We start from the raw sequence: 27,841 nt of genomic DNA on the forward strand, positions 1-27,841 counted from the left end.
TATCGATTTATAGTTTGGACTTGGTGGCCAGTTTTTTGAAATTGCAAGACATTACATCCAAAGACAAGATAAGAAGACCTGTACATAAACATGTGTGCATGGGTGTATGTGGTGGAGGGGTTGGATGGAAAGAAAGGAGATATAGAAGAGAGAGGATGATGAAGAAAATTTTACAGGGGACCCCTCTCAGATTTCTGCGAAGTTGTGAACACGTCAGTGCGGAGAATCTCTTGCTGCGTTCCTCATGCAGTGGAAGGCAACCTCTGGAGAAAGTCCCGACCCAGTTTCGCAGACATTTTCTGGGGTAAGTACGCAATGAAATTACATAAACACAGCTAAGCATAGCTAACGCCTACAGAACACACAGCTATAGGGTCCGACAGAACTGCACGGTTGAGGCCTCACATTATCGTAGAGAAACCGAAATGTTCTCACAGCGAGCCAGAACTGGACTCAGAGTTGGGGGCCATCTTTGTTTGCACATAGTCATGGTGAATCCAAACTATTATTTACTAAAGGCCGACCAGGGTCGCAGTGCATCGTGCTGCACTTTTGTCCTCACACAGTTGCAGAAGTTTCGAGTTTGTCCCCAGGCCCTAACTTCTTCAAACAATTGTATTTAAATACTCATTTGAAAACTGTGAATCTATTCCATTAACAGGAAGCCACATTTTTTCACACACGTCCATTGTGTTGTAAGATGTGCAAACCACATCCTTGATATGATAGTGTGAGCAGCAGAGAGAGGTCAGCATGTAATATTAAATCTGTGGTGACCTTGGACACCGTGTGCGTGTGTGTGTGTGTGTGTAAAAGTCAGGTCCGGGGCTCTGATAATCTTATTAAGAACCTCAAACTTGCAAATAGCCACAGAGCAGTGAGCTTATTAGAAACTACACTGAGAATAAAGACTGGACATTGTTGGGGGACTTAAGCACCGTAGGAGGCCCGTACAGGACTCAGAGCCGACACAGAGCCACTGTTGCCTCGTACTCATGTAGCTGTGTCATGTCCTGCCAACGTTGAAATGCTTTTCTTTCATGACACTTTTTCAGGAGCTTAACTAAAGTTGAAAATGAAAGTTGCATGTAGCTAGGAAGCATGAATCTGACATCTCTCCACTGAAAGTGAATGTGAAAACTGTATTTGTACTGTTCGGTACTTATTTACTCAGGTATTCCCATTTTCTGTACTCTGCGTCATTCCCATGATTTAAAAAAAACACTTTTTAATCACAACTTTATGATTAACAAAAGCATAAACAAACAGTTTAAAATCTAGATTTTGTTACTGCTGACAAAAACAGTATCTGGTTGCTTAACCTGAGGCCTAAAGATTTGAAATAATGGAATAATATTGTAATATATCTATTAAAACAGATATAAACAGTACAGATATCATCCAGAAAAATGTGATCGATGAGAACATCAATCTTAGGGGTAATTTTATGATCAAAGATTTGATACTAAATTTGTATTTCACCCAAAAATAATGTTTTTAAATAAGTTTTTTAAATGTATTTTTATACAGTTGCATTAGTAAGTTTATGTATGTGAGTGTATGAGTACTTCTTCCACCTGTGGGGAGGCTGCAAATGTGAACGTGAGGGGAAGGAACAGATCCTGTTGTCGTCTCTCAGTCTCTACTTCCTCCTCCAGTGTGAACACATGCCATCACTCCAAGCTTCAATCTGTTCTGAATTCATAGATGTGGCTTTCCTGGTCTGTTCATATACAGTATCTACTTATGTGTACATATAGACTAACTTTGCAGTTTTGCGTTAGATACAAAGATCTCCCTGCTTTCTTTCCCATCAGGGATCAGGAGCTTTCCTTCCACATGAAGGCGCTGTTTCCTCTATTTCCAGTTTGGTGAGATGACACAAAAAAGAGGTTCAGCAGCATGAATGGAACAGTTTTGTCTCGGTAAATTTATACTACTGCATTGTATTCACTTTGTATGACAAATAAACAGTCTGCCCCTGTTGTATGTTTTCACATATGTTAGAATAAGCTGATATTTTGTTTGTCATTACAGAAACAGAACACATTTCCTCTCCTCTAGTACACCTGAGGGCTGGAGTCAGGGAGAGGCCACACACATGGTTACCCAACACACCACCAGCTGGAGGGGTGCCAGTGAGGAGGAAGACAGATTCTCTACATTTGTAAGTTGGTTTATGATTAAAAAAAAATTCTCCTCAGATGCACAAAACAACTGCCTGGCAAATCATATCCACTACAAACCGTTGTCAAAACCTGAAGTGAAAAACCTGCTGAACCACAAACGATATGAAAATCTTGGTAGGTTTCAGTTCTGCAGCGGCAGTCAATAGATTTTTCTATAAAATAAAAAGTCATGTAAAAATACAGTGTGGACATAATGGAGCAAGATAGCAGTGAAGACTGAATACTTAATATTGCACAAATCACATAAGATATACATGCAGGTAGTTTACTTTTCCATCATTCACTATATTTAAAAAACATTTTAAAGAAAAATTTAAAACATGATACATTTGTATTTATTAATGTATTTATGTTTATTATTATTACTGCTGGTATTCGCAGTGTAATTGTTATTAGTATAATATTCTTTATTTATTTTGTATTATTAGCGTTATTATAATCATTATTATCATCAGGGCAAACACAAAACAATTAACGATCCAGTTTTGAGAATGTAAGGAGTAGGAAGTACAGATATTCGGGTTCAAATGTACTGATAGTAAAAGTAAAAAGTTCTCAGGAAAATAAATAGTCAAGTAAAGTACAGATACCTGAAAAATCTTCTTAGAACTGTGTTAAAGGTCCCATGTTGTACCTTTCTGGGATTTAATCTGAGGTACTGGTATCCACAAGATGATATATCAGTGGTTTAAAGTCGAAAGAACTGCTGCAGTGTGTAATTCCCATAGACTGTAAATAAAGAGAGAATTCCTCTTCTTGACTGACGGCTCTCTGAGTGACAAACGACCAGGCCAATCACCTGTTGGAAGACATACGGTAGAGCACGCTGATTGGCTGACGATTGGTTCACTCATGGGCCGAAGCTTTGCTCCACTGTGCCATCAAGTGGACAATAAATGTAAAACAGGCAGAGTGATTATAATGAAAGCTTTGAATTGAATAAATGAATGAATGATGTTTGTGATGCCAATAGATGAAGAGATACTTTATTAATCCCTCAAGGAGAAATTCTTTTTACACTCATTTTTAACATGCATTTTAACCCCTGAGACACAACCACACAAAAAGAAGGATCTTGCACCTCGTAAAAGAAAGAGAAGATGACATTCTTTGAGGCAAACATAGGAAAAGACTTCTCCACATCCTTCAGGACCCTACACTTTGAACTGATGTTGAACCTGATTTTTCAGACAAAAAAAGAACAGAAAATAATTTCTCTAATATTTATTATTAGCCTGTTACAGAGAACCGATGACACACATTGTGTTTTTATTGTATGATGCCAATTTTGTGATACTGATTTAACACAAACACAAATATAGTTGGAGCAATGTCATGTCCCCTGCAGATAAAAACATAGCAGATGTAAGGGACCAGGCGATGATTTATAAACTGTAAAGTTGTGCATTACTTATTATTAATGTAGGGGGGGGGGTTATTATAGGGAGTTATTCTAACAACCACATTGAAGGACATGATAACTTAATCTCTTGTTAAATAAATGACAGCCACAGTTCCTGTTTCCTTTATGATGCTACCTACATACTAAACATACACATTCACAGTGTGACATAGGTGTAAGTTACCTGTAGTTACCGTATTTGACCGGAGGGTGGCGACAGTTTATTATCTTGGGGCTGCACCGCTGCAAGCGTCAAGTTAGCGTCAACCACCGCGACACAACAGCTGAATAAAAGCATATAATAGATATATAATATACATATTTATATAGTATAAAAAAACATCTATGTCAAATCACAGCTCCCAGTCTGCGATCAGCGTTTTCCTGAACAGACTAAAAGACATGTAATAATTACCTTGGTCCTCAAAAAAACACATGAAAGTCATTGACCCTCACATAATGGAGCAGATAGCAGTGAAGACTGAACACTTAATATTGCATAAATCACATAAGATATACATGCAGGTAGTTTTTACTTTTCCATCATTCACTACACTTAAAAAACATTTTAAAGAAAAAAGAAATACATGATCCATTTGTATTTATTTATGTTTATTATTATTAGTAGTATTACTGGTATTTGCAGTATAATTATGATCATCATTATTGTATTTTTATTTTCATTTTGTATCATTATTGTAATGATTATTATTATTATTGTTATTATTATTTTAATACTAATAATTATTGGCATTGTTATAATTTGTATTTATTATTATTATTAGCATGATTGGAATAATTATAATCATGATTATGCTTCTTCTTCTTCTTAGCATTATTAGCATTATTATTTTGCATGACTTAATTCCATGTGTGGAATTTGACAGCAGGACTGAACCGGAAGTGAGTTTGTCCTCTGCAGGTAACGACACTGGTCCAGCCCACCAGAGGCTCGGATGAGGAAGTAGCTCCACTGATTCTGGCGCTGAACAGGAACAGCGATCGAATAAAAGTAGGTTTGTCTCCATTTAAGGGTTTGAGATCATGACCGGCGAGCAGCACGTGGTTCTGTGTTGTTTTCACGTGAAGGCGTGTGTTTTCAATCAGGTTAGCTCACTGAGGTTAGCTAGCAGCACAGCAGGGCTACAGAGCCCAGCCCATCACAGGATGGAGCAATGCTAACCTGCTCATAACACAGGCAGTGAAGTGGAGGCTGATTCAGGGTTAACGTGCGGTGTGGTGTGCAGGTGACTGAGGCTGAGCTTGTTCACACTAACCTGCTTTAACACAGAACTAAGGACTGTGTCATCAAGGTTTCATCTCATGGTCATTCTTAGCAAAACATGACCTGCTCCTGGTCAGAGAGAGAGAGAGATTGATAGAGAGATAGATGGGCAGATAGATATTTACAATACAATCATTTTAGGGATAAGGTGATTGAAAGACACAAGAGGCAATACAAGTTGTACATTAAGCTAACATAGCCTGTGTTGAAAACAGTGCAAGAGTCAAACTTGAAGCACAAGAGATATGAAAAATATAAAATCAAACACAGATAATGGTAAAACTCTGGCATACCTAGTGACACGGTTAACGCAGAATGTCTTGGCTTTGTGATGGATGAATAATTTAAAACAAATCAGTGCTCAGAACTCCAAGCTACTGGTAACTGATGACGCTCACACATTCCTCTATAAAACCTATATGTCATGTTTATTAAGCATATCTGAGAGAGAGCAGGGTGCCACCGCTTTCAGCAGATGCCAATAACACTTTTAAATCTGCACGTGTGTGCTGTGGTTCTCTGTAGGTTTCCCCGCAGCCCCCCGCAGCCATGAAGCATCGACTGCACTTTGTGGTGGACCCCATAGGGTGGTTGTGCATCAGTATGGTATTTGGGATCTGGCTCTACAACACTTTCTTCATTCCTAAGCTGGTTCTGCTTCCCCACTACAATGAAGGACACATCCCCTGGGCCACGGTTGTTTGTGAGTGTCCTTGTTTTTGTAATGGACAGAGAAGGTGTCTCTCGCATTGCTCAGGGACATAGACAGTGAATTACCATCAAACTGCAGTATGATTACTCTGGATTGAAAGGGCTCTTTTTCTTTGTGTGTTCCTTCAGGTTATTACATGTCATCAGCCCTCTGCCTCGCTGCCCTCTTCAGAGCTTCCACAGCAGATCCCGGTCGCCTTCCTGTGGACCCCCACATACCTCACTCTGGTGCGAAACAGTAAAGCCCACCTTACCGTCTACTAATTCCTATAAACCAAATCTTTTATTGTTCCAATGTAAGATAATGCATGTTTTTATTGTTTACCTGTAAATCTGTACACTAGCAAATAAGTGACCAATGACCATGATTGTAATAATGACGTCTCTCCTTAGTTGAAATAGATGCGGTTTTTATTGTGTCCCTTTATCATTGGTTAGCCAGTTTGTGAACCAGTAATAAAGTACATGTTGTCTTTATGTCACAGAGCGGGAGCACTGGGAGCTGTGCAATAAGTGCAACTTAATGAGACCTAAAAGGTCCCACCACTGCAGTCGCTGTGGCCACTGTGTGCGCAGGATGGACCACCACTGTCCCTGGTAAAGATGCACTCCACTAATGACATTCTTGCTCTGTATCTGGACTGCATGGCACTTTTCCAGTTAAATCAACAACCCACACGACAAGTCACATTCACCCAGTCACACACACACACACACACACACACACACACACACACACACACACACACTTATACAGCGCTTCTATACACAAGGCTTTTTCTATCACAAGCTATTCATACGTTGTCGACACAACCATCAGGGTTGGGGTTCAATCTCTTGGCCAAGGTGCTGTGAATCAAACCGTTGATTTTAGAGAACTTTCTCTACCTCCAAAATTCCAAATTTAAAGTTGTGCAGATCAACAATTCTTCTATTTTACACCAGCATTCATCTGTATTCGTATTTGTGTATTAAACTGACTTTTTGTGATGCTTCAAAAAAAAAACAATTGTAGGGGATCACTGATTGTTTTTTTCATCAATAAAAGATTCACAAACAGTGTTTTGTATTCTTATCAATATATCAATATAAACATAGAACATACAAAATTATTTGCTAAATCCAGTTCATTTCCAGGATCAATAACTGTGTGGGAGAAGACAACCACTGGCTCTTCCTGCAGCTCTGTTTCTACGCTCAGGTGCTAAGTTTGTTCACGCTGGTGTTGGACTTCTGCCAGTACTATTACTTCCAGCCACTGACGGGACTGGACCAGGTACGTTCTGCTGGAATATTAGTAAATTAGATAACTGACAGTGTGGTGTGCAATGTCAAGTACTTGCTGCTTCTATTCAGCCATCTGAAAGCTCTTGTGTCGCGTCGAGTCATCCACAGCACTGGTGGAATATAAAAGTTAATAATTGACGAAGAAAAGTGCACCAGACAATAGCTTGTAACATGAAAGTGTCGCCGGTCTTTTTTCAGGAGAAGTTTACAACACGTCACGAACTGGCTCTGCTGCGGGGGTCAGCGGTCATGGGTATGGTCATGTTTGGTGGCATGACGAGCTTGTTTTACACCCAGATGACGGGCATCCTGTCTGTGAGTACTCAACCACCAGGGGGTTTATCATCTTGTTCCAAATGACATTCTCTAATGCAGTTATGTTCATGTAATGATGCATGATGGCACGTTTTATTCACAGCGTCATTTAGGTTTTTTTTTTTTCTCCGTTTAATGCAAGTTCTAGCTTTTCACAAACCATACAGCAAGAAGCAGTGAGGCAGCAGAACTCAGTAGCAGCAGATGCCAGTAATGCAGTGATCAATATAGAAGAAGGGAGAGAGTGTCTGGAGTCATTGGAGTATTGACCTTTGCTTTTTTTTGCCTTTACAGGATACTACCACCATTGAAAAAATGGCTCAGTTCTCAAGTGAAATGTAAGTCTTCTTAACCCATTCTGTTTCCTGTCTTTATGCTAAGCTAACCAGCTGCTGGCTCCAGCTCTAAGTTGAAACATAGACTGTACATAAAGATGGACGACATGGCAGTCCCCCAAAAATGAAGCCAAAGCGTATCGATCGCCATGGTGGCTGGCTGCAGTATAGGTCAGAAACCCTGCCTCCTCAATGTTAGTGGATGGGAAATTAGTCAAATTACAAGTCAAATAATAATTTTCTTAAGGATGGTTTCTGTCTTTTTAGGAAGTTCTTAAATTTGGACTGGCTCATGATTTGTCGAGCATTTGTACCTCGCTAAAGTGGCTATCTCTCTATCGTTACGGTGCAGACCCAGGATTCAAATACACAAGATGGCGGCGTTCATATCCAGGATATATATGCTTAATTTCAACATGTTGAACAAAGATAAGAAAGTGGTGTCTGTCTTTTTAACGTGCCAAGAAAACAAATATATGTATTTTCCAACATGTTGAACTTGTCGCTTCCAATGCTGTTGTAATGCAGATTTTCACATCAGTAATGACCTTTTTCTTTACTCTTCTTAGATATGGCTCACGGCGGTCCTGGCAGTGGGCACTAGCCGAAGTTTGCGGCACTCGCTGGAAACTCCTGTGGCTCCTCCCGCTCCGAGTCAGGCAGCCGCTCCAAGCCAGCCACCTCTTCCGCACCCACGTGTAGGTCAGCAGCACTACACTACCTCCTGCCTGCACAGATGCTACAGGCTGCCACAATGAAACACTGTATGCACACTTAAAGAATCCATCTGCTCGCCTTTACTGTCCTCTTTTGAGCTATGGGAGCTTGGTTTGTCGGTGGATACTGGAAGCTTTTATTTTTGTGTGTTTTCTTTTGTTTTTTTACCTTTCTCTACAAGACCCAGACCGGCAGTACACAGGGTCAACAAACACCTTTGGGAGTGATGGGAAAATGTTTCTTTTTTTTTTTTTTTTTACTCACTGTGATGGCTACTTTCAGCATTTGGAAATCTCTTTAATGGCTAATTGCATCAGAAGGATGGAAGTCTTCACCTGAAAGCTGCTGGTGAAAAGGGACCCCTCTCAGGTTACGTTAATAAAAAGAGCCTTTACTACTGACCTTTAATCAACCACAGACAGAACTAGGGTAACTCCGGTGTGTTTGTCAGAAAGGCAAGTTTTTGTATAAAGTTTGTGCCTTGTTTCTTTTAGCTATGTCCTTTTTATTTGTTACACATGAGCAGTGTTTTTGCTCTGTGTTTGCTGGTTGGTGTTTTTCCAGTTTAGAATTTTCATGTGAATAAGTGATCTGGCGTCATCCGCCTTCTGCTAATCCGTGATCATTTAATTATTCATGAATGTTTCCTCGCATTGATCTTTGAACGTTTTATCTATGAAGTGATGTTTTATGAAGCACGGTCACAGAACAAAGTTGTTAACTTGAATGCTGATGACACGTGACCAGCCGGGTGTGAAGATGTGTAATAACAAGCAGAGAGTTAACCCTTCATCATGCCATGGGAAAAAGAATCCAAATTTAGAAGCTGTAAATGTCATAGACCAACCAATTGTATAACCCATTTGTTTCTGAGTATAACAAACACTCCACTGCCAATTAATATCATGATCCCTTAAATCTCTCTGTTTATCTTAAAGGACTAGAGGTCGAGTGGCAGAGTATATACAAACGCTAAGATGAAGCTGCAGCCAGCAGCTGATTAGCTTAACTTATAAAAATAAATTTGAATTTGGACCTTCCCCTATCCATTAACACGTAGGACGTGGGTTTATGACTTGTACTGCAGCAAGCCACCAGGTGGCGATCGAGACATTTTGGCTTCACTTTTGGGAAGCAGTCATGTTGTCCATCTTCATATACAGTCTATGTTTCAACATAGACGGAACTTGTTGATAAGCATAATCGCTTTCTATCTGCAGCTTTACATTGACAGAACAGACATGAGAATGACATTGAGCCCCTAGTCTAACTTTTAAGAAGAGAGTGAATTTTGTCTGTTTAGCTTAAAGCTGCTCTATCAACCACAGCACTTACAAAGCTTTGGCACCAACCTTTGAATCAATAGTAATTTCTTCTTCTCATTTTAGTGCTGCCACTATCACAGAAACCAAACACTAGCAGATTAGAGTGTTGGTGACATACACCTAGTTAAATTGACAAAATGAAAATGTATTTATGATGTGAATTTGCTGTTATTCTATGGTACCGATTAGAGATTTTTAATGAATTATTTCACAGGATAAGACAATTCTGCAGATATGCTTCATAATACTAGCATAGCGGGGTTGCCATTGTCTATAATACTTGGCAATCTCTTATATATAAACAAAGCTTTTCATGTTTTGGAACAATTACAATATCCAAGTAGTATTAAGTGCCTGTCTAGGTTTTCTTCTTACGCTCACGGTACATCGTCATCATGTTGGTCTCCATACAAGCCAAAGACCTGGGGAAATGTTGCAATAGTCAACAAGCATTCAGCAAATGCATGTTCCACCATATTTCTTCAGAGTGGTTCAATATTATGCACTGATTTTTCATGTTAGCACGCAGTCTGTTCCACTGCATCTATCTCAGAAGAAACGTGTTCACTTGAAGTTGTTTTGTTTGACGTGTACGCTTTGCTCTGTTCATACCTCGTAATCGAGTTTCTCACGTTTGCATGAGTGTGTGTTGATAACTTTGCTCAGTGGTTTTTATAAATCAGATTCAGGTTTATGGATGTTTGTGAATTTTTTGGGGGGGTTGTGGGATAAGTGGTGTGATTGACAGTAAAAGAAGAGGGTACTGCTGATAAATAACACTCAATTTCTTTTATATGTTTTTTTTAAAAGCAATAAGCATTGTGTGTTTGTAAAGCCATCTTTATTGTTATAATCGTGAAATATCTGATACTTATTGTGAAGTATGTGAACTGGATGGAAGCAGGGTTTCGCTCATTACTCAATAACCCGTAGTAAATACATGATTGTTTGTCAATACTTCATTTACCTCAGCCAAGACGACTGTAGCTGCTGTGTGTAGTTGTAAAGCATATCTTCCATTACAAACATGTCAGCCATATTTGTTTGTTGAATCAGTCAAGAACTACAGGAGACTGAAGGTAAATATGGAAAATATCGAGGCCGTTATGTGGCATCCCCCAGGGCTCTCTGTTAGGATCTGTTCGCTTTTGTTCACATTGTGTTTTAATGCTGTATATATACTTTTTTTTTTTTTTTCAAACCTCATTCACTGGAACAGTTTGTGAGCTGAATGAATGCACCATGAACACAGTATGTCATACCTTTAAAAAAAAACAATAATTTACACTTAGTTACATCAGAAAAGTGTGTTATTTGTGGTTATAGAAAATATCATATTGGTATTCATGTTCCAAATAAATTAGATTCTGGATAGTCTCTGAGCTTATTCTTTTCTGCTTTTTCAACTTTCTCTATAACAACTCAAATTGTGGCCACAGCTGAAGCTTTTATTTCCATTTAATGGAAATGAGGAGGGTACTTAATAACCTCTAGCATGTAATATCTCTATTTTCATCAACATTTATTTATTGTTTTGTATTATATAAGATGAAGTAGAAGAATATATTCAATTGAAACACTTAATTAAAGTACAAATGTCTAAAATAATACTGCTTTATAATCTACTCAACAAATGTGAACTTTAAACGTGTAACATGATGACATCCAGGCCCACAGTCAAAATGAATCCTTGTGACCCATCAAACACTATTAATTATTAATCTAGAAAATGAGAGAATATCTGGAGTCTATGCAGCAAATATTTTGTCGTGTCATAACAGGTAAAAACGGCTGCATTCCATTTAGATGACTTAGATCCTGGGTACTGATATTGTGCATGCTGTCCTACAGGTATGGATTACTGGGAAGCTTCATGTACATGACTCATTGTAATGACATGTCCTGTTTTTCCTGCTATTATAAGTCAAAATGTTGTTGGGGAAAAGGTTGATAAGCTGTTTAAAGTTCAATGTAAACTATTAAGCTGCACTTGGAAGACTAACATTGTTTACATCAAATGCATGACTCTGCAGCATAAAAGTGTTACTACGTGAATGCTTCACTTTCTGTTTGGTTCTCTCAGCACATGTGTCACAATCAGAGCCCACGCATCAGTTCAGTTGTCTCATAACAAATGTCCATTGTCCTGAAAAGTCCTTAAGTCCCAGTGAGGCGTGGGTAATGTGTGCATGATCCGTGAACATAATCTATGAGTGGTTGCATTTTATTAACATGCACACACAAGCACAGTATTTCCCTCAGAAACTCCAACATTAAATAAAAACCTCAAACAGTACACAGCCCCAGCAGAATTATTCAAGTGAGTTAAGAGCAACTGATCATTTACACTTTTTAGCATGGCGATAAGTCATTATTGGTGGAGGTACTAATTGATGACTAATCCAAACATTTACCTATGGGGCTTTAATATTGTTTTCCCTTCACAGAATTAAATTAATTAGAGTTAAAAATTGAATTATTCCAATGACAAAACTGACTTGTCTCTTTTTGGAACTTTGTAATTTCCCTCTAGGATACCTGTAGATCTTGGAGCATCCCTGAAATAAACAATCTCTTAATCTAAAACATAGCTTTAAACATCACCATAAAATACAAAGCTTGAGCCAGTTACTCTATACCACCCTTGTGCACAGCACTTGATCCTAATGTATGCGCTTTATTGCATTTTTTTGGTTATAGTTCATTTAAAGGACAAACAGACGAACATGCTCCCTAAATAAACACGTGTTTATTGTGCTTTTTGATCCGGCTGTGTCTTTTAATGGTAATATCAGTGGTGTTTCTGGAAGGCCAAGCATGTTCCTTTATTTCACCAAAGAAAATATTCTTAAATAAATGTGCATTTGCTATTAGTCTTTCTACTGAACCTCTAGTATGTTTTAATGTGCCCGGGTTTAAATTTAATTCGTCAATTTGAGCCTTAGGATAATATAAATGAAGGGAGGTCCTGTCTAGTTAAAAGCAGGCGGCAGCAGCCTGAGTTAAATGTGCTCTTAATCTCTGGCAATTGGTTGGTCAACCCAACTAATTAAATAAGTGACCACCTGCTAGTTTTACAGTCTATGACATCTGGCCGAACAAAAGAAATAATTGGCCACATGCTTGATAAACATAAACTACGCTCGGAACAGTTATCTCTCACATACAACGTTGTTTACCTGTCTAGGATTGGAGTTATTGGCTTGGCGTGTTCTGCTGCCATTTTTTGCCAAAGCCTAGACACGGATTAAGGCTACACGATGGAACATAGAATTTATTAACGGATCACTAATTATGGGAAGCGTGATTTTTTAGATTTCAATCCATATGGGCCATATTTCCTGTATGATTTGGTGATTAGGGTCACCCCCTTCATCAGCTATGCTTTACCTTGATGCTTTTTTTTTTTTTGATGTAGTAGAAATCTCTACATTTGACTGGTAACTTCTTAACATTTGAGAGCGATCCACTTTCTTTATACATAAGAAGGCTTATACAACTTCTTTTAAATGTAGTTTTCTAATTCCAACTTTTAAATTTAAGTATTTCCCCCCCACTCTTAATAAAAGCATGATTACGTTTGTCAGACTTCAGTGAGTCACATGGGTGGGCCGCCAGTGGCAGGTGTCTCGCTACGTTCCTCCGTTTTCCCTCGCAGCTCCACAGCTGAACTTTCTGAACACGGAGGTATTGATTGGCATATTGATTTTCAAATAAGCTCTCATTGTAGAAAGTAGAAATCCAATTAAAAGTTGAACTTGAAACGGTTAATCCAATCAAGACGATGAAACGTATCGATTTTACCCTCAAAATCAATAAGGTGCATGCGGCGTTCGTCTATGAGCTCGGCCCAAACATTTTCCTTTCTCCATAATCATGGAGCATGTTTGGCCTCAGCTGAATAACGTGTCAGAAATGTTCTTTTGATTAACTAAACAAATTTGTTCATAGAAGCGATCAAACTCTTTGACCCTTTGGATTATGGATTGTTTGGGGTCTCACATAACAGAACACTGCAGAATTATTTCATTCTAAATTAAATGATTTTTATATTATTTTTACATTAATAATGTCAATGAATAATAAAATAGCCTCACAACAATAAGGTGGGATTGACCCCAGTACCCCCTGTGACCCTTAAACGATGTAGTGGTTGGATGGCGGACTGCTTTTAGCCTTTTAAAACTGGCTTCCAGTATTTGTTAGAGTTTATTTTAAGGTTATGTTTGATTACTTACAAGGAACTGAATGGTCTGACTCAGTTTATCGCAGATTCTTGCCATATAACCCTGCTCTCACATTGAGATCCTCTGGCAGAGGTCTTTTAACTTTTCCACATTGTCGGCTTAAGACTTAAGGAGGACAGACCTTAAGAAATAATAATTCTAATAATTCTATATCTGAATTTATTTGTTTTTATATTCATTTTTAGTTTTACTAGTTATTTTTTATTTGTAAAGCACTTTGTAACTATATTTTTTAGAAGTGTTATATAAATTAAGACATTATTATTATTTATATTATTTATATTATTATTTAAAGATACAGTGTGTAGAGTTTTGTGATATCTAGTGTTGAAATTGCATGTTGCAGCTGAACACCCCTCACCTCACCCTCTCCTTCTAAACATGAAAAATAACCTGTAGTAGCCTTTAATTGTCATAAAAACTTGTTTGGTTTGTCCAGACTGGACTAATGTAAAAACATGGCGGCCTCCGTAGAGAGGACCCCCTCGATGTAAATATAAAGTATTTAAATATAAAGGGCCTTTTCTGGGGTAAAGAAAACTACAATTCATACAATTTAGATGAAACAAACTAGTGAAAACATCATGAGGATTATTCTACATTACATTTCTGCCAATAGATCCCTTTCACCTAAATCTTACACACTGGACCTTTAAGGAATAATAAACAATTGAAATAGTCTCGAAAGATGCTTCTTCCAATCACACAGTTCCTGATATATTGCTGCTTTATCCATCAGCTGTCTCCACAGTTTTCCTTCTGATAATATTAACACAGTGTTCATAGAATGTTTATATTTGTCATCTCGCCCCCCCCCCCCCCCCCAGAATAAATTAATCTGCCTGTTCTGAATCATGAGCAGCCGACATTTGCTTTCCATGACGACTGTGGAGTGTCTCATTGTTCCCCATGCTTAAGAACCAATTAAATTACCCAGGTCCTAATTAGGCTCCTAATTATCGCTTTATTAAAGTGCAATGAAAAGGTCAAACCTGAGCAGGTACTTATTAAAAGCAGCAACACTGAGCAATCAGCCTCATGACAACACAACATGCAGCTTGTTGTCTGCACCAAATGTGCACAATTTGTGTAATTAACCATCATGTTTCTAACTTAAGGTTGATTGAACCCTATGGTAAAATATAGTGTTCAATGACCTCTGACTTGAGTGTGCAACATAATCAAGTGGACTCCTTGTCTTCATTTCCACAGTTTTCCCCTTTATCTCCATCTATTTGTTGTAAGTAATGCTAAGTAGCTGTTGCTAAGTCCACCCACCGTCCCCGTGGGGAAATCCAGCTGCCACTGAACGTCCTCAGCGAGGAGGATTGGAATGCGGCGGTGGAGAAAAGGCCTTTTCAGCCGGCGTTCAGATAACATTTACATGGACACGCCAAGACGTCTTAATTCATGGATCAAAATACAGTCGGCCTCAGTGAAGCCCCTGCAGAGGCTGAGGGGGAAATCTAACGCAACAGTTCTTCAGGATTGGTTTTAATGCTATTAGACTGGGGTCAGCTTTGAATGTGAAGAATACTCTTCAGTGACATTAGATAATCCATTTGTATACACAGGAGTCAGTGTTTGAAATGACCTTTGGTTCAGTGACACACTGCCCTGGCTCTTTATTGGTTAATTCTCAGTACTGGCAACTTTTCACTCACACGAAAACAGGTTAGAGGTAAAACTGAGAGATGTCAGATAGATAGATAGAGAGATAGATAGATAAATAGATAGATAGATAGATAAATGGATAGACAGATAGATAGATAGATGGATGGCTAAATAAATAGATAGATAAATAGATAGATAGATGGATGGATGGATGGCTAGATAGATAGATACTTCATCTGATTCTTTACAGTCCATCAAATAGATGTTTTCATAACGAAACAATCTAAATTTCCATGACTGCTGCACTTTGACACTAAATATCCACATTGTTGTAATTCATCTGAAAGTTGTGTGTAACTTCTTTTGCAGAACAAGTGTAAGAGAGGGGACGGGGGTGAGGGGCAGGGGGTGGAGGTTAGTTTAGGAGGGGGGTGGTGAGGGTTGCAGGGTCATTGCTCTTGTAATTACCATAGTCAGGTTCAAGTTCCTGGTCAAGCTGTTGCTGATTTTTTTTCCTTCTTCTCTCCTCTCCCCCTCCCTCCATAATGCAGTGTTGTCAAGGACTGGCCTTCATGTGGCACAGCATGCCTCCACTGCCCCTCTGATTTGCTTTTCTTATCTTCCACCGGGCGGGTGTCGGATGAGAGCCTGGGAGTGAGTGCAGCCATGGCCGGGAAACTGACAGAGAGGTCCATCAAATGGCAGCTTTGTTATGACATGTCAGCCAGGACGTGGTGGATGGTGAGTGTGGTGAAGCTCTTTTGTCTTGTCTGCCTCCTCCTGGTTTCCTCGATTTCCAAAAAGTTGGTGTTTTTTTTTTTTGTAATAACGTCATAGATTTAAAATTGACAAAATCTAAAAGTGTGTGGTGACACATTTGGAGACTGTGAATACCATTAACATCAGTATTTGGCTTATTTGGGACGGCAACCCTGTCTGATTCACCTTCATAACAGTCCTGTCATAAATTAATTTACTTTTAATTTTAACTTATTTATTTTTGTTTTTATTTTATTCTTTTATTGCTATTGAGGCTTTGTCTTAATTTGTCTCAGCCCAGGTCCAGACAGACCACATTGACTTTTGTGTGGGATTTTGTGGAAAAGGTTTCAACATGTATATAACTATATAGTTCACAACAGGTGCGACTTTTTACTTTTATTTTAAAATGTCTATACTTTTTGACCGCAAAAGTCATGATCACGTGATTCTCAGGGCCGGTAGTCCTGACTTTGTTGGTTGAACTGTTTCAAACCCAGTTACTCTTCAATTGACCTGCAAAGAATCAAAGCTCTTGAAGGTGTGTGTGATCAAAATGTACTTAAAGGATATATTCTCCTGCAGTGAACAACTGAGAGACCCAGTTTGTCTTCAGTAGGAGCTTGTTACTCAAGTGCACCTCTGTGTGCACCCTCCGCAGTGTTGATTTGATAGTGTCGAACAAAGAACCCTTGTCCAGCCCGCGCCTTTCCCATGCTGAAGAGGCAACACAGGCTGACATTTCATTCTGAATATTTATTTACCCGCCGGACAACAGGCGTGCTTTTATTGTGCCCCGTCTCCAGGGTTTGACCCGAGGTTTGCTTGTCTGTCTCAATGCATGTTGGCTGAGAGAAATCTGTTCAGGCCCTGCTGCTCCTTACCTGCCCCTCTGTTCTGTCCCGTCTTCAGCCATGTTTTCAACCTATGTCTGTTGCACTTGCTACTTGACTATATGCCCTCAAATGATGTTTGATGACAGAGAATCAGCCCACTCTTACATCTGCAGCTTCGTATAAAAACAGAGGAGCAGTGCTCTTAAGAATTCATGCACGAGGGACAAAGAGAGAGCAAACACATCATGGTCAAAAATAGCAGTTAATCCAAAGTTCATATAGAGGTTAGAATATTGAGGGATTTAGCAGAGACGAATGTGATAGGCTGTCTTATTACGAAAAGATATTGCCGGACCCAGAGGAAATGGTGCAATGGGAGGAAGTTGCATCACACATGCTAAAGCTCTCATAGTGTATTGAGAGAGCGGCATCTAAGGTCACACAACATTTGGCTGCAAGTTCAAGTTTTACAAGTGAATTCACACAGGGTCAGCGGCACAATGGAAAGCGTTGGACGAGAAGAATGGGTCAGCTCAGCAATGACAGAAAAAATATAGAATGAGAGAAGAAATGAAATAGAAAAAAAACTCAATGTAAATCAAACCAAAAAACAAATGTAATGCTTTATACATTCTGAGTGTGAGGATGCAAATGGAAAAGCCACAGTGACAAGTACATACAAGTTATTGTACATTTTCCAGAGGCATTGCTCTCAGGTAGCACTAGTCTTATATTCTCTATCAAGTCTTTAATACTGATTAATTAACTTTATTTTCAACCGTACTGATATTTGGAGTTGTATGATACCATATCAGAAAAGTATCTTTGCACAGTCAGTCAAAGAACTAAGCAACATCACATCTATAAACTCACTGTGTCCTTATGCTTTTGTGCCATGTCCATGTTTTCATGTGTCATGTGAGTAATTGCTAAGTGTATGTACTCCTTTTTTTTTTCAAACATGTGTCTGCAGATGAAATCTAATCTACAGGGCAAAATCTGGCACATTAACATGTTGGACTTAAGTATAACTAAAGGTTATAATTTAATGTCATAACTAAATTACCTGTGCCACTGCCTTGTCTTAAATCTTAAATATGACAGCACCAATCTTATACTCTCACTATTTTATTGACTTTACATATTTATTGATTCAAGGTCCTTTTGTATTCAAAAAGCAAATTTACAGGCAGAGTATTGTAGCTAAAGTATCGTGGTAATTAAGAGTATTTGCAGTCAACATGATTTGAGTACGGTTTCATTCAATGTTGTTTCCATTTTTATTTTTAACAAGACAGAACTTTTATGATGGACTGGTTTGTCGTTATTCGACCTGTTTTTCCCACATTAAGAATTTTTGATCTCCATAGGATAAACCTGTCTTTTCATTAAGCCTCGCCATGCGCACGACCTCACTGTGTGGCTGCAAAATAAGTACAACAAGCAGTTCTGTTTGCAGCCACGTGGGGGCGGTAGATCCATATTCAGAGGGATGAATCATGCCATGTGCATCATTAGACTGGTCTCGTCCAGTTTTTGTCTAAAAGGAGGAGAGTCAATGCATGAGATAATATTCAAGCCTTTCTATAGCATCTCAACCACTAACAACAATTCATTTTAAATGGATGAAATCTGAAGTGACACATAAACTAGAAAAGTACTTGATAATGTGAGTGTGGAACAAAAAAAATCTAAATGTAACCATTGAAATGTGAAGTATAGGAGCCTGAATAAGGGTTTTTAAAGGTTTATTAGTCAGATGTATTTATTCTCGACCCTGCAAATAGCTTTGCCTCAACGATGCCACACAAAGACTGAAGACCAGGCCTGAACTTTTCCTTCAGATGATTATTGATTAGCATTTTATAATCATTTCGGACTGAAGGCTCTTAGCTTAATTATTCCCAGCATCGAATCATAACTGCTGATGGCTGCGCTTGATGCAGATACATGGACCCACATGACCACAGTGACATGTTTAGATATTGCGGGAACAGTGTGTTAATGTCACCATCACAGTGATGAAAGGGAGGACGGAAATTTTCTGTTGTTAGATGAAACATTCAATCACATTTCCTACAGCTGCTGCCATACAGCATCTCATCAGTCAAGGTCGCCCCCCCCCCCCCCCCCCCCCCCATTTAAAAATCCCATCAGTCCACTGCCCTGGCACCATTAGTACCATGCGATATACTTTTACTATTAACACTGTTTACCTTTGCTGCAATCACTGATTTTAACTTTCACCCTCCCAATCATTTAATCTGGAAGATGCTTTCTGCTTTAACTTCAAAAATGTTATGTATCCATAGAAATGAGACGTACATCATACCATCATTCCTATTAGTTTACACTAGCAGCTATATCTGTGCTTTCAATGCAAATTTTATTGCTATAATTTGACTCTAAAAATCTAAGAGGGTTACTATAGATATCAGGGATTTAAGAACCACAGCAGTTACTCACAAATAATCCACATGTTTCCAAACATTATGGGACACATGTGGAAATATGAACATATTTAGCAGCCACACTAAAATATAAATGTTGACTTATTGACATATGTATTATTAATGCCACCCCTTTTCTTTCGACTGTGTCTGGAAATAATAATGGTAGTAAAAAAATAAAAAAATAAAAAATAATCATCATCATCATAATAATCATAATAATAATAATAATGAATTAGAGCTGTGTTGTGATTGGTAGCATCAGTCAGTGGCTCCATCGCTATTCACCACTGACTGACTGACTGTCCAGCTCCGTCAAGCCCCCCCACAGCACGTCAGAGGAGCGGAAATGAGGGGCCCAGGGTGCAGAGTCCCGGGGCCACCGCTGCTGGCCAATTACAGGCCAGAATACAAACCCCATTACAAAACTGTGCTGCGTCAAGCTGCAGAGAAACAGCTCGATGCTAGACCCGGAGAAATAGGCTGAGGCGTTTTCAAAATAAGAGGCCCCTAGTTCTTCATGATTGGAGGCCCCTTTTTTGGCAAGATGGGTGAAAACCTCAGGTGTGGTAAAGGGTGAATCTTTCTTCACATGTGGTATTGCTATGGCTCACTTGTGGCCCAGATCTGGCAAACAGGAGTGGACAGCCCTGTGCCATCTTTCCATGTGGTATGTGGGACGGATGTGGGATGTAAACCAAATCTGCGCCAGAACAATTTAGCTATAGCCGTTTTCAGACGTGACCTCTATGTGTTTAAAACCATTTCTTCATCCGTAGATATTTGATTTCTTTTTGGTTCACTTTTCCTTTTGTGGCGTGTTACAAACATCATCAACACGTCCGCTCTCCTGAGGAGGATCACTTCCTGTCTCTGCCTGCTGCACCCAGCTGCTCCACCTCTCACCTGAATAATGCAGAGGTTTTGTTGCTGTAGTGATCGCATGTGTGCAGAAAAGCTCCGCCTGTGTTGTGCAGGTGTGAAAGCAAAACTCTGGGTAAACTCCGCAGCCAATTCTCCGGATATTAGCCACAGGTCATGTATGAAAACAGCTATACTGTACTGCTCTTCTTCTTTTTTTTTACCTTCAAAAAAACATACTGTGTATATATTTTTATATTTATATTGTTAAATTTGAATACTTGATTTTTTTATCTTATATTTAGAGATGTCTGACATGCACCAACAACCCCAAAACAAATGAAGATTCCTCTTTATGGTCCCACACAGAGCATGCAACATGCAAACATGGGGACATTTGACCTCTGTATTTAACCCATCCGTGTGAACGGAGCACACATGGAACACAATCCACACAGTGACCACACACGGAACAGTGGGCAGCCATGAAGGTGCCTGGGGAGCAATTGGGGGGCTCGGTGCTTTGCTCAAAAGCACCTCGGCAGTGCCCAGGAGGTGAACTGGCACCTCTCCAACTTCCTTCCATGCTGGACTTGAACCTGCCACCAAGCCAGGTCGCTATGGACTGAGCTACTGCCTCCCCCCAATGTATGTGTAAACTTACTTGGCAATAAAAGCTTTTCTGATTCTGATACGGTCCCTCTGGAGAAAGTGCGGAGGTTCTCCGGAGGTCTGGAGCAGCTCAAGCGGGTTTTCCGCAGCGACATAGACTGCGCACAGGCAGGGTTAAAGAGGCTCTTATTTAGAAAAGCCCCACCGGAACGTGGGTGACTGGGAGCAGCGTGCTGCTTGATGGAGGCTGCAGCTGCAGCGAGCCGAGGGGCGGCAGTCCGGCAGACAGTGAAAGTGAAGGCGGAGATCAACCCAGCGCCGAAAACTCAGCCTCTTCTGGATCCCGTTCAACTCCGCTGAACAAGCCCCAAAAGAGCGGTCCAAAAAAGTGAGACCCGAAGAGGAAGGAAGACAAGAAAAAAAGAGAGAGGGGGAGAAAAAAAAAAGCCGAGGTGCTCCTAACTTCTTTTCACCGCTATCTGCCAAGAATTGTCTTCCGGTGTTTGACTTTTTTTTTTTTTTTTTTTTCACTGCAAGAGAAAACCCTGCAAAGCACAAAGTTGAACGTGAGAATATGTGAAGCTACCGGCTTGTGTGTTTCAACCCGGCTCCAGGACCCCACAGTAATCCATGCAGTACAGTGCAATGGTACGTGAACGTGGATTGTTGTTGTGTATTTCCAGCATGTTGAGATGATGACTGCTCTGTGTGCTTTCTACTTGACGATTCGGGGGCAAATGTGGAGAAGTGTGTTCAACTTTTTTATTACATGAATCACAACATGAGGTTTTTTTTTGGCACGGTTTGGGCCAAAGAAAAAAAAACTGTACTAAACTTGGCACTGCAGCCTGTGTTAACATCCCATTCCCCTTAATTTGGCAAATTAACTCTTATGTGGACTGTTGACAGACACACACACACACACACACACACAGACAGACAGACAGACAGACACACACACACACACACACACACACACGCTGCAATCACAAACTAACAATGTTTAACTTTGACGCCTTTCAGCATTCAGGCCATGTTCCTCATCCTTATAAGTGTCTTCCATTTTATTCCTTTTAATTTATTTAAATGTTATTGATAAAGACAAATGACATTTAAAATAAATATTTTAAGTTCATTATTGTCTTCAGAAATTATCATCTTATATTAGAGATTTAAGCATTAAAATGTTTAATTTTTATAAGCAGGACACTTCTCAGGGAAATTCATGTTTCCTTGGCCCGTGTGTGAGTGACAAACTAATAAGAGTGTGTTTGTTTTTGATTGTGCACCACACACACTCCTGAATTATCTGAATTTGGAAGGGCAGCTCCAGGGTTGGGGGGCGCACGGTGCCAAATCTGCGCAGGGAAACGTTCCCCTTTTCCGCGTCTGTGCGGTCCAAAGTCCCCGAGGCTCTTTAGACATTACCCCGCAAGAGTGAGTGAGTGTGTCTGAGGAGGGGGAGGAGGAGGAGGAGTGGAGTGGTGGTGGTAAATGAATTGTGCCGAGGAGGACAGGAAGGTGCTGGGTGGTTAGATTAAAAGTTGTGCGTTTTGGATGAGGAGCAGCAAGAGGAGGAGGATGAGGAGGAGGAGGAGTGTGACTGTGTAATTACGTGGCTGCAAGAAAAAAAGGAAAGAGAGAGAGGTAGAGAGAGAGAGAGAAAAAAAAGTTGGGTCTGATTTGCTGGAATCGCGCAGGAGCCGAACCGGACGGTTTCATATCAAGTTTTGTTGAAGACAGGGGTGAACATCGCACACTCTTCTCCTCCTGCGCCCCCTCTGCTGAAGTGATGCTTTTATAAGAACGAGGCACCGCTGCGCCGTTAAGACAAGCCGCGCGTACCGGAGCGAGGAGTGCGCACGGCCGCCGCAGCAGCTCCGCTTGCACCGGCTCCACTGCCAGAGAGCTCCCCGTGCATGTCAAAAAATATATAACAATCTCCTGCTTTTTTTCTCAGCGGAGACGACAATCTTTGGATCGCAAAAAACATTTCATGGATGTCAGTGGATAATCTTTTTGGTTTCACGCGGATAGCTGCTGCTCCTCCACAGTCTCGCACGGTGCACGTCGGTCCAGGAATGGCGCGATAAAGTGATCGGAGGAATCAGTCGTAGTACATTCACTTTGTGTGTAACCGTCTCGTCATGTACTCTCCAATTTGTCTCACTCAGGTATTTGTGTCTTTCATTTTTATTACATATACATTTAATGGCTTGCGCATTTGTGTTAAAATAGAGTAATAGAAAGTTTTGTGTGTGTGTGAGGATTTCACCTCTGCGTGGGAAATACTTTCATAACTCAGAAAAAAATGAAGGTTTGCCTTTTACGCGAAAATTAAGCGCTGGAACTTCCCAAAACGTATCTTTGTAATCCACAATGCTCATGTTTGTGGTGGGTTTCACTGTCGAGGTCTTTTATTATTTTTAAAGTCCAAACGAAAAAATATTTCACACGTCTATAGACACCTTAAGTAAAAGATTCCCCCCTGTTCCTGCGTTCTCTTCGTGCGTAAAGTTGTGCGTAAAAGTGATTTTTCTGGGGTTTTAGCGACCCTGTATAATTAACACAGGTATCTCTCTGATTTATTTAGGTTATTTGTGTCCTCTAATAACCTCACGCACACTCTCCGGCTTTGCTTGAGCCGTGTTTGTATTTTTTCCCCTCCACGTGTATATTTTTATTTAGAGTAGAACCCCTATATTTTGAGTTTGGAAGTGAGAGTTGGAGGCAGATAAAGCCACTTCCACTGTAGGAAGATCAAACGCACGATAAGCTCGGTGCGGGGTTGGACCAGAGTAGCTGACTGTTTTGGCTGACTCAGTTTTACTGTTTATATTTTACTTGGCATAAGTAAGAGATTGACTGAGATGTGGTTTAGTTTGTACTTAAGAGGATTGTGCTTTTATGGCCCCAGCTGAAGTGCACTGCGTAGGCCCTGGCCAAGTCATTTATCTTTACAGCGTTTGGCTTTAGACTGGTTGAAAAGAAGAAGAAAAAAATTAAACTTATTATTTAAAGTGTTTTTGACCAGGAAAACAGTAGTGAAAAGGATTTAAGTCACTGTGACTGCAGACCACATTTTTACAGCTCACTTCTGTCAGTTTAATTGCTAACTTTATAGTTGAGAGCTGACTTTAAAAGCAGTTCTGAATAAATTTTTTAACCTCCTTAAAAGATTGTGGATAGGTAACATACACCGTAAATATAATACATTAGGGGGAAAAAACTGTTAATGGAATTATTTTGTTAAAATTTTGATTTAACATTTGTAGTTGGGAGCAGAACTCTACCGGTCCAGAGCTGGAAATGTGTCTTGTCAGAGGAGCACCAGTGGCGGTCACAGATAGGGAGTGGATTTCTGTGGTTTCCCCTGCCTGTCTGGCTGCCTACAAAAAGAACAATATGTGGTTTAACTCTTCAAAAGCCTGCTCAGAAAAGGGGGCCGCTTACACTTATTAGATTTGACATTTTAACGACCTAAAACAAAGATAAGTCAACGTTTTTGACTCCTCTCGCAGCTGCTGTAATTTCTGACGACTCCTAAATCATCCGTTCCGTGATCCTGTACATTCCTACACCTACGGAGAACATCTCTAAGAGATTACTATGATTTGTTTTAGAATTACTGATGTTTTATTGTTGTGCACAGCCTGTAGGCCAGTGAACGTCCTGGTTTGTTGCGGAAATTAATGTCTGCATTTAGCTCCAAGGATCAACACAAATTCTGTCAAATGAGCAGGCGAAAGTTTTCTCTTTTGACTCCTATTTGCAAAAAAGAAATCAGTTTAGAATTAAAGTCTATGTGGAACAGAGTGTACTGAGGCTTGATACACACAAAACCTGTATAAAAAAGGGCTGAAAATATTCCCCTAACATTGATATGAATATCTGGTAATCAATGAGGAGAATACGTTTCATAAAATAGCTTTTTATTTAATTAAAAGCAAGAGGAAGCATTTTAAAAGTAGGCTAGGGTTTTCAATATCACTGTCTGACCTCAGGGTTTTGGAATGAAGCTGGGCAAGTGTCATTCCGTGTGTTAACCTTAACGCTTGAGATGATTTGGCACAAACTTCAGAATGAATCCTAATTTAACCTTTGTGGAATACCTTTCACATGGTTGCTTTTCACTCTCCCTCGCTCCTCTGCTTGTGTTTTTAATACAGTTTTTGTAAGTTTGGCGTGCGTACAACGATGCTCTTTGTATGTGCCCCGGAGAATGGGAATCTCATTAACCTCCTATTTAAGTGACTGCAAACCCACTTGGCCCTCGCTGCTTTTCCTCCATCCCTCGTGAATAGTGTGATATGTTCACGTTGGACTGTGAATAGTTTGATAAGAGAAATGCCACTGCGAGGGGCGCACGCTCTCTGCAGCAGCACGGGCGTCCTGCTCAGAGCATGCTCGGGAAATGAGAACGGAGACTGGAGTGCATTCAGTCACTGGTCTCGGTGCTATTGTAGTGCTGGCAGTTGATATAAACAGTGGAATTTCCTTGTCATAGCCGCAGTACGTCCAGATACATCCAGATGCATCCAGAATGGTAAAATCAGTTGTTGCAGTATGAAGAGAAACTTCTGGACTTCAAGCTGCTGAAACTGCCAATAAGACATTTTGTGGCTCATGATGAGGAATTGTTTATTTGTGGTCTGGCTTCCCCTCTGCCTCAGATTAGTAGCTGACTAAACCCATATTTCTTCTTCACGTTTGACGACATGAGTCTCTGATTACATTTCTCTCCTTCTCTCTTCCCTCTCCTCTCCCTCTGGATGCTCCAGGATGAATTTCATCCCTTCATCGAGGCACTTCTCCCTCACGTCCGTGCCATCGCCTACACGTGGTTCAACCTCCAGGCCAGAAAGCGCAAGTACTTCAAGAAGCACGAGAAGCGGATGTCCAAGGACGAGGAACGTGCGGTGAAGGACGAGCTCCTGAGCGAGAAGGCCGAGGTGAAGCAGAAGTGGGCGTCCAGGCTGCTGGCCAAGCTGCGTAAGGACATTCGGCAGGAGTACCGGGAGGACTTTGTCCTCAGTGTGACGGGCAAGAAGCACCCGTGCTGCGTGCTGTCCAACCCGGACCAGAAGGGCAAGATCCGCCGGATTGACTGTTTGCGGCAGGCCGACAAAGTTTGGCGTCTGGACCTGGTGATGGTCATCCTCTTCAAAGGCATCCCTCTGGAAAGTACAGACGGCGAGCGCCTAGTCAAGTCTCTACATTGCACCAACCCAGCACTTTGTGTCCAGCCACACCACATAACAGTATCGGTCAAGGAGCTGGACTTGTTTCTAGCATACTATGTCCAGGACCAAGGTAGGTTCCAGCTCACACTGTCTTAGTTTGTGTCACTCTGTGTTTGTGAATGAAGCCTCTGCAAGGTCAAGGGTCACAGGTTACTTTTTGGCAGCCTGAAATCACCACTACACATATTTAAAAGAAACGTCAACCGTGACATTTAGAGCTGTAAATATACGGCGTACATTTTTATTTGCTTCGTCATGATGAAACTAAAAGCCAACGTGTAATCTATACCAACATATTTTAAATGTGTCTCTGCTCTGCTAGCACCTACTCATGATCAGTAATTATTCAGTTGTGGTCGACACACACACACACACACACACACACACACACACACATTCACATTCGTTTAAAGTTGCAGCCCAGACTCAAAACTCATTATGTAATTTTTGTTTTTTATATGTATATAAAAAGCATATTTATAAAAAAAGAATTTGAAGCTGTCCTTACAGGGTTAAAAATATAGCCTCCATTCCCATAGTGCCCATTATATAACATGATGTAATTTTAAATCTCTCCTGTTGTCATCGGACACAATTTAAAATCAGATTCCCTTCATTAAAACAGGTACTTTACACTACATGTATTACCTAAATTACAAACAAACAGATTACTGAGAGAAAGTCATGCCAGCATAGCATTAAAAGTGTGAATGACCTTTAAGCCTTCATTAATATTTGCAGTAAATAATATATGAAAGATATGCTTGTAATGTGAGCAAATGGAAACCTGTCTTTTCCTTTTAGCCTTTGTGAAAACCGAATTCTGCTTTTTTTCAGCATAGTGTGAAATTCAAGGTTGAAAAAAAAAAAATCCTGGTGCTGGAATAGTTTTTGACACGTGTGTATTTTTTTCTAAAATATGGCTTTAAAACAATTTCTTTTATTCTTCATAATTGAATTGTCATAAATATTTTTTGGGCTTCGACATGGAGCCATAAGAAAGCTGCACACTCATAAGGTCGTGGAATATCCTGAGCACATGAGGTGACGTCCAACACGGACAATTAGAGCCAAAATCTGTCACAGGAAATTCTTTTTATCCTAGAAAATATACATTTTCAGTCACTATTTGATTTCAAGAACACAACTTTTATTCTGTTATTAAGGAGAAGAGGGAAAAATAATTAAGGACAGATATTGCACAGGTTTTGTAGCATAAAAACATTGAGGTAGATTTTTTCTGAATAAAAGGCCCCTTAAACCACTCATTCCAAATTATTATTTTAGCTTCCTATGAAACAGGGTTGTTGCATCATATAAATAAATATATCAGTCATGTCTTTAGTTTTTAACTTCCTCTCTTAATCTCTTGTCACCAAAGGAACCCCCTCCAATCATATTCTCCCTCTGTTAAAATCTGTCGCAGCAACACTGAACCACCACCAGTGCGCTGCCATTGAAGGAGAGACAGTGCTATAGCTAGCTCATTGTCATCAAACCTCGAGCGCCATTTTGTGTTTGATAAGTGCCAGGGAAAGCAGAAGGCACAGCACAGAGACAATAATGGTTGCCACTGGCACCGGGGTTGGCATCAGACCCTCTTTTGTGTCTTTTGTCGGATGCCACCACCGCTTCTCTAGTTTGCATCTGCTG

The 27,841-nt window shown here is 40.1% G+C and overlaps 2 protein-coding genes across 18 annotated transcripts in view; both read left to right on the forward strand.

Annotated features, from left to right (window-relative positions):
* Positions 1-11,628, forward strand: part of zdhhc21 (zinc finger DHHC-type palmitoyltransferase 21) — a 40,752-nt gene extending 29,124 nt beyond the window's left edge. For 2 of the 7 annotated variants that reach the window (XM_069518825.1, XM_069518826.1), the window contains exons 3-12: positions 118-304; positions 2,038-2,167; positions 4,514-4,603; positions 5,402-5,579; positions 5,717-5,815; positions 6,073-6,184; positions 6,725-6,863; positions 7,073-7,189; positions 7,484-7,527; positions 8,094-11,628. In XM_069518825.1, coding sequence (XP_069374926.1) covers positions 118-304; positions 2,038-2,167; positions 4,514-4,603; positions 5,402-5,579; positions 5,717-5,815; positions 6,073-6,184; positions 6,725-6,863; positions 7,073-7,189; positions 7,484-7,527; positions 8,094-8,226 — 1,229 coding nt within the window. In that variant the 3' untranslated portion in view covers positions 8,227-11,628. Of the gene's footprint in view, positions 1-117; positions 305-1,817; positions 1,926-2,036; positions 2,168-4,478; positions 4,604-5,401; positions 5,580-5,716; positions 5,816-6,072; positions 6,185-6,724; positions 6,864-7,072; positions 7,190-7,483; positions 7,528-8,093 lie in introns of those variants that run through there. The other 5 variants (XM_069518828.1, XM_069518827.1, XM_020095591.2 and 2 more) reach the window with 5 other exon arrangements.
* Positions 11,629-16,038: 4,410 nt separating this feature from the next.
* Positions 16,039-27,841, forward strand: part of LOC109634945 (nuclear factor 1 B-type) — a 70,075-nt gene continuing 58,272 nt past the window's right edge. For 3 of the 11 annotated variants that reach the window (XM_020095809.2, XM_069518820.1, XM_069518824.1), the window contains exons 1-2: positions 21,229-21,593; positions 25,727-26,258. In XM_020095809.2, coding sequence (XP_019951368.1) covers positions 21,576-21,593; positions 25,727-26,258 — 550 coding nt within the window. In that variant the 5' untranslated portion in view covers positions 21,229-21,575. Of the gene's footprint in view, positions 16,169-21,228; positions 21,594-22,584; positions 23,120-25,726; positions 26,259-27,841 lie in introns of those variants that run through there. The other 8 variants (XM_020095806.2, XM_020095807.2, XM_020095812.2 and 5 more) reach the window with 5 other exon arrangements.

Source organism: Paralichthys olivaceus, chromosome 22, assembly GCF_024713975.1.
Source record: "Paralichthys olivaceus isolate ysfri-2021 chromosome 22, ASM2471397v2, whole genome shotgun sequence".
Taxonomy (NCBI): Eukaryota; Metazoa; Chordata; class Actinopteri; order Pleuronectiformes; family Paralichthyidae; genus Paralichthys; species Paralichthys olivaceus.